Source organism: Salvelinus sp. IW2-2015, linkage group LG26 (genome assembly GCF_002910315.2).
Source record: "Salvelinus sp. IW2-2015 linkage group LG26, ASM291031v2, whole genome shotgun sequence".
NCBI classification, from domain to species: domain Eukaryota; kingdom Metazoa; phylum Chordata; class Actinopteri; order Salmoniformes; family Salmonidae; genus Salvelinus; species Salvelinus sp. IW2-2015.
The window spans coordinates 35,905,802-35,918,323 of record NC_036866.1 but is presented as its reverse complement, the minus strand read 5'-3'; the positions used below and the strand labels follow the sequence as shown (position 1 = coordinate 35,918,323).

Here is a 12,522-nt window from a genome sequence, read left to right as displayed (position 1 = left end):
AAGAAGTATCATACAAACTCATTCATAGAATCTACCCTGTAAAGACCTTTATTATACACAGATTTAAAATAGCTATTGATAACAAATGTGTATTTTGTGGTTGTGACCCAGAGACTGCTGACCATTTATTTTGGGACTGTTCTTATGTCAGAAGATTTTGGTGTGAATTAGAAGATTTTATTTTAAAAGAAACAACTATTAATGTTAATTTGAAAGACTCTGATATTATGTTTTATTTTGATCCAAATTATATGGACCCTGATTTAACTTTCATTGTTAATTTGTTTGTCTTTAATGGAAGATTCTTTGTCCATAAAATGAAGTAGGCAGAGAACAAACCCCTCATCACATTATTTAAGATAGAATTGAACTATTATCTTGAAATGATCAGTATGTACTCTTGTTTGTCTATTTCTTTTTTTTGTATTTGTTGTGTTCATAATAAAAAAACATTAAAAAAWAWAAAAAAWAAWAAAAAAAGGGAATACTGTACTTCCTACTTTACTTCCTTATTATGGGTACACTCAAAACGGCCACCAATCCACCCATCATAGAGAAATTGACGGGGATTCCCATTCCAATCATTCTAAATCTCACCAAAATGAGTGCAGCCTGATTAGGGTTAAATAACAACAATATCACTCATACCATTCTCTAAGGGATTCCTGCCCTACATGACTGAAGGCTTTTCTGGGATGGCATGATGTCACAATCCCACCAGGGTCAGGAGGCTTTTTACCCCCCCAGGAGAGATGCCAGCCCAGCAGACTTCCAGACACCCTGCCTCCCCTGCGAGAGATGCCAGCCCAGCAGACTTCCAGACACCCTGCCTCCCCTGGGAGAGTAGCCCAGCCAGGCGACAGATGATCTTCCCTGGCCCAGCAAAGCCTCTGTGATCGCTCAGGAGCATGGAGATAACGCCACATAACCAAATGCGTATTGTCACCTGCACACTGCTACTGCCATGCTCCTGCCACACTGTAGTGAATAAGAAGATTCCTGCAATCCAATTATCACCTGCTCTCTCACCGCGGCAGGGAGGAATACAGCGGGAGTGAGTGAGTGAGAGATAGAGAGAGAGAGAGAGAGAGAGAGAGAGAGAGAGAGAGAGAGAGAGAGAGAGAGAGAGAGAGAGAGAGAGAGTGAGAGAGAGAGAGAGAGAGAGAGAGAGCGAGAGTGCGAGAGAGAAAGAGAGAGAGAGAGAGAGAGAAGAAAAAGGGGAAGGAGGGAGGGGGAAGGAGAGAAGAAAGGGAGAGGGGGGAGGAAAGGAAGAGGGGGAGAGAGAGAGAGAGAGAGAGAGAGAGAGAGACAGAGAGAGAGAGAGAGAGAGAGAGAGAGAGAGACAGAGAGAGACAGAGAGAGACAGAGGGAGACAGAGAGAGAGAGAGAGAAGCAAGATACAGATGTGAAGGGGGCTGAAGAGGTTCATTGTTCAGAGCTGAAACTGAGACTAGACAGACCAGCACATTCAAACAATGGGTACGCTGAATATAGAATCAAGGATGCTATGCCATTGTCAGGAAATTCAACTGTTTGAAGGCTCAGCACTTTTTACAGATATTGAGTTATAAGACTAGGATATTGACATATTGACGGTCTCCTCAGTTGTTCTTTGTTTCACCTTAGCGAGGTTAGGTAGCTATATTCCCACCCAAGTTTCCTTGGCGTCAAAGGCGACAGAGGATTTGGCTAAAACCTATTAACGGCACTCCTACAGTATGTCTGACTTCGGGCTATAAACGTGCCTCCTGCTCTTTGACAATCTAAACAACTGATGCATTAAGTAAACAGGAAGTAGCTACTGTCTTTCACCATCACTGGTGAGAGTACAAAACATTAAGAACACCTGCTCTTTCCATGACAGACTGACCAGGTGAATCCAGGTGAACGCTATGATCCTTTTCAATCGGTGTACAAAATCCACTTCAATCGGTGTACATGAAGGGGAGGAGACAGGTTAGGTGCTAAGCGCACCGGTTTGTGTCAAGAACTACAGTTTCCTGTGTGTATCAAGAATGGTCCACCACCCAATGGACATCCAGCCAACTTGACACATCTGTGAGTCAACATGGGCCAGCATCCATGCGGAACGCTTTCGACACCCTTGTAGAGTCCATGCCCCGACGAATTGAGGCTGTTCTGAGAGCAAATCGGGGAGAATGCAACTCAATATTAGGAAGGTGTTTTGTACACTCAGTGCATATGTAACCTAAACTGACATATTAGTTATATGTTCATTGTAGTGACATATTAGTTATGTCACTATAATGACATTTCAACTAAGTCTTTTTACTGTATGATCAATTTATATTCTATGATGTCAAATTCCAGTGCACCAAAAATAACCAATATTTCTCATATTGTAATACACCTTGATATATGAGAGTCAATACAGTTTTATCTGTGGGGTTGCACAAACCAAATAAATGCTGAAAATGTTTTAAAAAACCAATTTCCCATTTCTTTACCAGGCTTAGGTTTAGCTGGCCTGTGTTCTGTGAGAAACAGAATGCTCTGCACCCCGAGTAGCTAGCTGAGGAGTGTTCTCTACTGAAACACAATAGCTCTAACCTGTGTGACAGCTCATAAACGGATTGTTAGAGGTATAATAGAACAGAGGCAGAGGCTAGAGGAGAGAATTCATCTGGCTTTGCTAGCCTCACTTTGAAGTATGTTTGTGGGGAAAAGTTATCGGGGAACAGGCGATAGCTCATTTGGATAACTGGGACAGTGTCATGGGGCAGAGAAACTCATCAACGTTCAGATTTCAAGTTTGATTTGGCACATGCACAAGAACATTGACATGATTAACTTGCAAGCCCTACCAAACAGTGCCGTATTCAATATCAAAATAGTATAACTAATAAACATTTGAAAGTATCTGTGGAAATGTCGACAGAGGCAGTTTGCGCCGGCTACAGCTCTGTAAAAAAGAAATAAAAAAATTAGTTATTTTGAGTAATGATTTTGAATAATGATCAYAGATATGTATTTGTAATAGAAGGTCTAAGAGGCACTCTATCAAGGATAAATCACTTAACATTTAGTTCAATAGTGTTATTTTGTGACAAGCGAGGGGAGAAAAGGCCGTGCTCTTGCAGGTTTGTGCCTTTCCCAGTCATGTCTCTTAGCTAATGGTGGTGATGATTTTGCAAGGCCGGTTTAATTAGTTTGTTATGGAGCGTCTAATCAAAAGCCAAGGCACATGATTACAGACCATCAGGACTAGAATGGTAATGAAGAGCTTGTCAAAGCCGACGTGTGTGTGAGAGGCTCCTATGATCTATGGAGCTACAAAAGGAGCATTGATAAAAACACCCAGGCTGGAACTGGTCTGATAGCGTCACACCTGACTGACACCAAGTGCTTTGATCAAATGACTGTGAGAGGAATCAATTAAGCCTCCTCTGAATTTAAAAAGCCCGTACAAAATATTTACTGTAGGTCAATTTGATGAATACGGTATATTTAAGCAATAAGTCCCGAGGGGGTGTGGTATATGGCCAATATACCACAGCCAAGGCCTGTATCTAGGCACTCCACGTTGCGTCGTGCTTAAGAACAGCCCTTAGCCGTGGTATATTGACCATATACCACACCAGGTCTGATTGCTTAAGTATCTAATATCTAATTTAGCATCTGCTAAATGGCTGTAATGAAATGTAATGTGATAAATTGGATAGAAGGAGTGTCATTGTGTGCTGTTCCCTCCCCTGTTTCCCTGCAGGGATGTTGTTGTCGCTTTCTGCTGGTAATCCTCTCCTTGGGTAGTAGCTATACAGTATAAAGGCTTGCTGATATAAAACGTTTTCTCAAGTGCTTTTCTCATAGGCTGCCCACGGTACGAGAGCATGGGGGGGTAATGAGTGTGTGTGTGTGTGTGTGTGTGTGTGTGTGTGTGTGTGTGTGTGTGTGTGTGTGTGTGTGTGTGTGTGTGTGTTGTGTGGTGATGTGTGTGTGTGTGTGTGTGTGTGTGTGTGTGTGTATCTTGATGTGTGTGTTCATATATTTGTGCATATTATGTGCAATGCACGGCAGAGAAGCGTAAGAGAACAGAGCAGTACAAGGGGAACAGCCTAAGCAGTCTATGGCACCACAGTGACTACATATAACAAAATACTGTATGACAAAGCCTTCACACACCAGGGATCGGTGCATAGTACACAATGCAGAACAGCAAATGAGAGAACTGTATTGAGATATATCATCTAATTCATTTAAAAGGCTTTACATAATATGGATCCCACGCGGAATTGCCTGCTGGTTCTTCGAGCCCATTGTGGAAAAATAAGACATGCAACAAGTACACTGAGTTTTCAAAACATTAGGAACACCTTCTCTTTCCATGACATAGACTGACCAGGTGGATCCAGGTGAAAGCTATGATCTCTTATTGATGTCACTTGTTAAATCCACTTCAATCAGTGTAGATGAAGGGGATGAGACAGGTTAAAGAATTAGTTTTAATCCTTGAGACAATTGAGACATAGATTGTGTGTGTATGCCATTCAGAAAGTGCCTTTGAACAGGGTATGGTAGTAGGTAGGTGCCAGGCGCACCAGTTTGAGTGTATCAAGAACTGCAATGCTGCTTAACAGTTTCCCGTGTGTATCAAGAATGATCCATCACCCAAAGGACATCCAGCCAGCTTGACACAACTGTGGGAAGCATTGGAGTCAACATGGGCCAGCATCCCTGTGAAATGCTATCGACACCTTGTAGAGTCCATGCCCTGACGAATTGAGGCTGTTCTGAGGGCAAAAGGGGGGCAAACGCAATATTAGGAAGGTGTTCCTAATGTTTTGTACACTCAGTCTTCAATTGGGTACCAAATTAATATAAATACCCAATGGCACAGCATACCTTTGAGACGTGCTTTTTAGCAGTCCATGGGTATAAAATGGATTTCAGCGCAGCAGGGAAGTATGAAGACATTAACCAAATGTTTTCAGTGTTAAAGGGCCCCTATTTCAAATCCCCCCATTGTGAGCCTAAAGCACGGTGAGTCCGGACCGGTCAGCATAGGATCAACACACTGAAAGCTGAGACGACTGAAAACTATTAACTGGAAGATCCATCCTCTGCACACTCTGTACTGTAGAGGCTCAAGGCTTCTGAGATTCGGACACACACAGAGATCCACAGACACATACACACTCACTAACCGTAATCAAATGCACCCATGCACACACACAAACAAACAAACACACACGTACGTATGCACGCACACACAGACACACACATACACACACACCAATTAAATGCAATGTACTGCTGACTAGGTCTCAGGGAAGTTAATCTAAATAGCTTCACGCTTGTGCTCCCGAGTGGTGCAGCGGTCTAAGACACTGCATATCATTGCAAGAGGTGTCACTGCAGAACCTGGTTCAAATCAAGGCTGCATTCCATCTGGCTGTGATTGGGAGTCCTATAGGGCGGCACACAATTGGCCCAGCGTTGTCTGGGTTTGGCTGGGGTAGGCTGTCATTGTAAATAACAATTTATTCTTAACTGACTTGCCTAGTTAAATATGGAATATACCACTACACTATCCTCTGTGAGAGAATGTAAAGTCATAAATATTCTTTGGGATTATCCTGCTCTCCCTATGTAGGCTCGCTTTACTGTAGTATGTTGAGAGGAGAATGGACACTAGCAGTAAGGCGATAGTAGTACTCTCAGGCTCTCTCATCCCTCTAGCTGTTAACACCACACTGGGCCTGAGGTGGATTGGGAACAATGGCGAGTTCGTAGAAGCACTATTCAACTCTAAGAAAAGACTCTGAAAACAACTTCACAACAGAGAGCCAGCAGAGGATTGTGGCTATAAGGAGAGTCATCTCCCTCTCGCTCTCTCTCGCTCTAGTTTCTCTGCACTCCTCTCGCTCTCTCTCTCTCTCTCTCTCTCTCTCTCTCTCTCTAGTTTCTCTCCACTTCTCTTGCTCTCTCTCTCTCTCTCTCTCTCCATATTTCCTGCTAGCTATTCCCCTTTCTAACCAGAACCAGGGGTATTGTTCATATACCCATTAATCTCTATCTGTTGCTGTCAGTTGGTGTTAGAGGCTTTCAGAAGGATCTCGCTCTCTGTGCTGTGGCAATGCTGCTGTGGTGAAGGGAGGAAGGGGTAATTTCTGTGTTATGATGGTGGTGGTAGCTACAGAAAGATAGTGATGAGTATGGGGCCGATTTGGAGGCTCCACTCTCAGCAGTGTCCTCAGGCCTAGAATGGGATCATATTGGAGAGTAATGGGGTTGCTCTACAAGCAGATGTGGCCTATCTGGAACTCTCTGACCTCTGAGTCACTGAGGCAGGGTATGCCTCTACCAAACCATCACAACACAACGGGCTCTAGCTAGCATGTTCTGCCTTAATCTCGGAGACCCAGAACCAAAATATCCCGTAAATGCATCAGCTAGTCACAGATGTTGGGAGAGACTTTCCACGTCATTTCAATGAAATTACATAGATGTTGAATTGACATCTGTGCCCAGTGGGTAGTTCTGCTTCTACCTAACCAACACAACAGCTGCTAGCTAGCATGCTCTACCAAACCAAGAAAATGGATCGCTAGCTAATATCTACACCTTTGGACTGTGCCAGGTAGAGCGAAAGGAGCTGTTAAGTCCAACAAGGCCTAAGTAGCTAACTATTAGCTCGTAGCTAACTTGAGCTACGCACCTAACTCAATATTTCCGCAGACATCTCCCACTGACATCAGTRCAAGACTTCTGTTACTCAGAGGTTGTAATTCCGCACACTTATCTCAAGTTAGGATTCGGGCCCTGAGCATCTTCATGGTGACTATCAGATAGATACATCACTTAGAGTCTATCCTGATTCTGTTTGTGCTATTATATCAACTCCTTGTCACTCATTGTCATGCCAAACAATGGAGTTGTCATTGGCAACAGCACCAACAGATCTGGGACCAGGTTACCTCAAATCCTATTAAACTAAGTCAAGTGATGACTATGAGGCCAAACTGTTTAAAGACCCATCTTCTCACTCCTCACCACAGGGGGCTGCTGAGGGGAGGACGGCTCAAAATAATGTCTGGAACGGAGCAAATTGGAATGGCATCAAACACCAGGTTTGATACCATTCCACTTATTCCACTCCAGCCATTACCACGAGCCTGTCCTCCCCAATTAAGGTGTCACCAACCTCCTGTGCTCCTTAATGGTGTGTGAAATTATTTCAGCTTTACTCATTATATGACTTGGAATGCATGATAGCTACACATTTATGGAGGCTGCCAGCGGATGAATTACATTTCCCATTCACACACGCTCATTATCAAGCCCACTGTAACCCTACTGAGGGAGACAGTGAGGCTGAGCAACACTCTGTATCTCAAATGGCACCCTGTTCCCTATATAGTAGAATTATTTTGACCAGAGCTCCAAAAGTAGTGCACTACATAGGGAATAGGCTGCCATTTGGGATGCACCCTATAACTGTATCTTTGACTTGGTAATATACACTGAGTGTGCAAAACATTAAGGACACATTCCTAATATGGAGTTGCCCCCCCCCCCCCAAAAAAAAACTACCTCAATTCGTCGGGGCATGGACTATACAAGATGTCGAAAGTGTTCCACAGGGATTCTGGCCCATGTTTTCTCCAATGCGTCCCACAGTTGTGTGAAGTTGGCTCGATGTCCTTTGGGTGGTGGACCAAGCTTGATACATACAGGAAACTGTTGAGCGTGAAAAACCCAACAGCGTTGCAGTTCTCTACACAAACCGGTGCGCCTGGCTAGGGTGAGGTGAGGTGAGCGTATTACCGCCACACCGGCAGTCACGAGTCATGACCGCAGTCAAATTCCACGTGACTGTTTAGTCACGGTAACTAGGCTTCTCTAAGTTCTGGTGCTGCGGATGGTCATTAGTAGCCTACCAAACTTGCTAACTGCCTGGTACTCAGCACTATTGTCCCTCTAATCACTCTGACATCAATGCAAATGTATTGGAAAATCTAATCAAACACTTCATGAGAWCCCATGAGCTCATGTTGCGCAACATTTCTACAGGCTATACAATTGTGTGAGAAACAAGAGTTTTGATGGCCTTTATTAAAAATAGAAGGATCCGATTTCTATAGGCAAGGTCTACTTCAGTATATTTATTTCTCAACTTTCCTAATATTAAGCACATGCTTCGCTTTAACACCGGAAAATGAACCACGGGAAAAGGCATCCTCTATTCGGTATTTAAGTGCATAGATGACATGTATTTTTTCCCCTGCTCCTGTTCCGAGACAGGTGCATGATAATGGTCCATTCTAAATCAAAACTAATTCCACATATATTACTTAGTATATGTAAAGACAAGATTAAATCAAGAATAGTCTGATTGGTGACAATATTAGCCTGTCACTTGTGAATTATATATTTTTTTAAGTCATAGTCACACACCTCATGTAGCCTAGCCCATAGGCCTATATGTTTTGATAAGGTTTGTATCACAACTAAAGTGGCCACATAACTTCTTAAAATTAAGCACATTAATCCGCTTTACAATGGGTGTAGAGCCTAACTGGTATACATACATAAGCAGCGCGTGAGTTTCAAGTTTGGGGAAGATCATTTTCACCATAAAAATGCATCTTTATAATAAAAGCATTACATGCATAATCACATTTGAGGTCACTTTTGAGCATGGTGTTTTCTCACTAATTGATTGCATTTTGGAACATTCACGCGTATAGCATTGTGTGTGCATTGCTGAGCTTATAATGTGAAGAAATAGCCTAATAGTTTCGCAATATTTTAAACTAAACGTTCTGATCTGTTGAATCAGGTTCATTGCTTAAAAAAAAAATGTTTTTGATGTGAGTGGTTATCTTAATATGGGATCTGTCGCATCCCACAACTGTCCCAGACTATATTTGGAATATTTCTTTCTCGCACAGAAGGACAAGTTGACCAATAGAATAGGTCAAATTTGGTACTATGGGGGATAGTAAATGGACATAGGCTAGTGCTTTTGCTGTTCGTTAGGCCTACTCATCTTGTTGGCTGACAAAAAGTACAAGTGGACAGTTCTTCCAATATCTTCAATATGTGCCTCGGAATTCGATAAGTGGGACAAGCACAGTTACGTCCCCAAGATGCCCGTGAGAAGAACACGATCACGTGACAGGCATTTGCTAATAATAATTGAGATACCTGAGAGAGCCATGTGAGTGAGAGGTGCTTCAGAACACGCAGCCAGGAGAAAGCCATGTGAGTGAGAGGTGCTTCAGAACACGCAGCCAGGAGAAAGCCATGTGAGTGAGAGGTGCTTCAGAACACGCAGGCCAGGAGAAAGCCATGTGAGTGAGAGGTGCTTCAGAACACGCAGCCAGGAGAAGCCATGTAGTGAGAGGTGCTTCAGAACACGCAGCCAGGAGAAAGCCATGTGAGTGAGAGTGCTTCAGAACACGCAGCCAGGAAAAGCCATGTGAGTGAGAGGTGCTTCAGAACACGCAGCCAGGAGAAAGCCATGTGAGTGAGAGGTGCTTCAGAACACGCAGCCAGGAGAGCCATGTGAGTGAGAGGTGCTTCAGAACACGCGCAGACAGGAGAAAGCCATGCGAGTGAGAGGTGCTTCAGAACACGCAGACAGGAGAAAGGAATTATAATTATTATATTCAGTAAAACGGCCACTGGCCGCAAAAGGCATGGCTTTTTTTTAGGGGGCATTACGGCCACGCTAGGGGGATTCCGCCAGGAAATTCGAGGCATTATCAATTGCTTGTCAAATGGTTGAATGACAGACTGATGAAGTGTGTGCAGCCTGCGCAAGAAACAGAGCAGAGCTCATGCCTTTCATGAAACTTTTTTCAAATCATCATTAGAGTCGCATCATGCAGCCATAGAATAGATTAAAAATCAAAACATACAGTGCCTTCTGAAAGTGTTTCAGACCTTGACTTTTCCACATTTTGTTACGTTACAGCCTTATTCTGAAATGGATTAAAAAATAATAATTCTCAGCAATCTACACACAATACCCCATAATGACAAAGTGAAAACAGGTTTTTAGAAATTGTTGCAAATGTATTAAAAATAAAAAACAGAAATACCTTATTTACATAAGTATTCAGACCCATTGCTATGAGACTTGAAAATGAGCTCAGGTGCATCCTGTTTCCATTGACATCCTTGAGCTGTTTCTCAACTCAAATCAAATCAAAGTTTATTTGTCACGTGCGCCGAATACAACAGGTGTAGACCTTACAGTGAAATGCTTCCTTACAGGCTCTAACCAATAGTGTGGAAAAAAAGGTATGTTTGTGTGTGTGTGTGTGTGTGTGTGTGTGTGTGGTGTGTGTGTGTGTGTGTGTGTGTGTGTGTGTGTGTGTGTGTGTGGTGTTGTGTGTGTGTGTGTGTGTGTGTTGGCGTGTGTGTGTGTGTGTGTGTGTGTGTTAGGTAGGTAAGTAAAAGAAATAAATAAAACAACAGTAAAAAGACATTTGAAAATAACAAGTAGCGAGGCTATATACAGTCACCGGTTAGTCAGGCTTATTGAGGTAGTATATACATGTAGGTATGGTTTAAAGTGACTATGCATATATGATGAACAGAGAGTAGCAGTAGCGTAAAAAGAGGGGTTGGCGGGTTGTGGGACACAATGCAGATAGCCCGGTTCGCAATGTGCGGGAGCACTGGTTGGTCGGCCCAATTGAGGTTGTATGTACATGAATGTATAGTTAAAGTGACTATGCATATATTATAAACAGAGAGTAGCAGCAGCGTAAAAGAGGGTTGGGGGGGGGCACACAATGCAAATAGTCTGGGTAGCCATTTGGTTACCTATTCAGGAGTCTTATGGCTTGGGGGTAAAAACTGTTGAAAAGCCTTTTTGTCCTAGACTTGGCACTCTGGTACCACTTGCCATGCGGTAGTAGAGAGAACAGTCTATGACTGGGGGGCTGGGGTCTTTGTAAATTTTTTAGGGCCTTCCTCTGACACCGCCTGGTGTAGAGGTCCTGGATGGCAGCAGCTTTGCCCCAGTGATGTACTGGGCCGTACGCACTACCCTCTGAAGTGCCTTGCGGTTGGAGGCCGAGCAATTGCCGTACCAGGCAGTGATGCAACCGGTCAGGATGCTCTCAATGTTGCAGCTGTAGAACCTTTTGAGATCTCAGGACCCATGTCAAATCTTTTTAGTTTCCTGAGGGGGAATAGGTTTTGTTGTGCCCTCTTCACGACTGTCTTGGTGTGTTTGGACCATTCTAGTTTGTTGTTGTGTGGACACCAAGAAACTTGAAAACTCTCAACCTGCTCCACTACAGCCCCGTTGATGAGAATTGGGGCGTGCTCGGTGCTCCTTTTCCTGTAGTCCACATCATCTTCTTAGTCTTGGTTACGTTGAGAGATAGGTTGTTATCCTGGACCACCCGGCCAGGTCTCTGACCTCCTCCTATAGGCTGTCTCGTCGTTGTCGGTGATCAGGCCTACCACTGTCGTGTCATCTGCAAACTTAATATGCCTGGCCATGCAGTCGTGGGTGAACAGGGAGTACAGGAGGGGACTGAGCACGCACCTCTGGGGAGCTCCAGTGTTGAGGATCAGAGTGGCAGATGTGTTGCTACCTACCCTCACCACCTGGGGGCGGAAGTCCAGGATCCAGTTGCAGAGGGAGGTGTTTAGTCCCAGGTTCCTTAGCTTAGTGATGAGCTTTGAGGGACTATAGTGTTGAACACTGAGCTGTAGTCAATGAATAGCAGTCTCACATAGGTGTTCCTTTTTCAGGTGGGAAAGGGCAGTGTGGAGTGCAATAGAGATTGCATCATCTGTGGATCTGTTTGGGCGGTATGCAAATTGGAGTGGGTCTAGGGTTTCTGGGATAATGGTGTTGATGTGAGCCATTGCCAGCCTTTCAAAGCACTTCATGGCTACGGACGTGAGTGCTACAGGTCTGTAGTCTTTTAGGCAGGTTGCTTGAAACATGTTGGTATTACAGACTCAATCAGGGACATTGTTGAAAATGTCAGTGAAGACACCTGCCAGTTGTCAGCACATGCCCGGAGCACACGTCCTGGTAATCCGTCTGGCCCGCAGCCTTGTGTATGTTGAAAGGTCTTACTCACGTCGGCCACGGAGAGCGTGATCACACAGTCGTACGGACAGCTGACGCTCTCATACATGCCTCAGTGTTGCTTGCCTCGAAGCGAGCATAGAAGTGATTTAGCTCGTCTGGTAGGCTCGTGTCACTGGCAGCTCGCGGCTGTGCTTCCCTTTGTAGTCTGTAATAGTTTGCAAGCCCTGCCACATCCGACGAGAGTCGGAGCCGGTGTAGTATGATTCAATCTTAGCCCTGTATTGACGCTTTGCCTGTTTGATGGTTCGTCGCAGGGCATAGCAGGATTTCTTGTAAGCTTCCGGGTTAGAGTCCTGCACCTTGAAAGCGGCAGCTCTACCCTTTAGCTCAGTGCGAATGTTGCCTGTAATCCATGGCTTCTGGTTGTGGTATGTACGTACAGTCACTGTTGGGACGACGTCCTCGATGCACTTATTGATTAAGCCAGTTGA

At 44.2% G+C, this 12,522-nt stretch overlaps 1 protein-coding gene across 1 annotated transcript in view; it reads right to left on the bottom strand.

The window, feature by feature from the left end:
• The window catches only part of LOC111952217 (neural-cadherin-like), an 87,404-nt gene extending 75,267 nt beyond the window's left edge, over window positions 1–12,137 (bottom strand). The window contains exon 1 of the mRNA XM_070435026.1: window positions 12,077–12,137. Coding sequence (XP_070291127.1) covers window positions 12,077–12,137 — 61 coding nt within the window. The remainder of the gene's footprint in view (window positions 1–12,076) is intronic.
• Window positions 12,138–12,522: the final 385 nt, after the last annotated feature.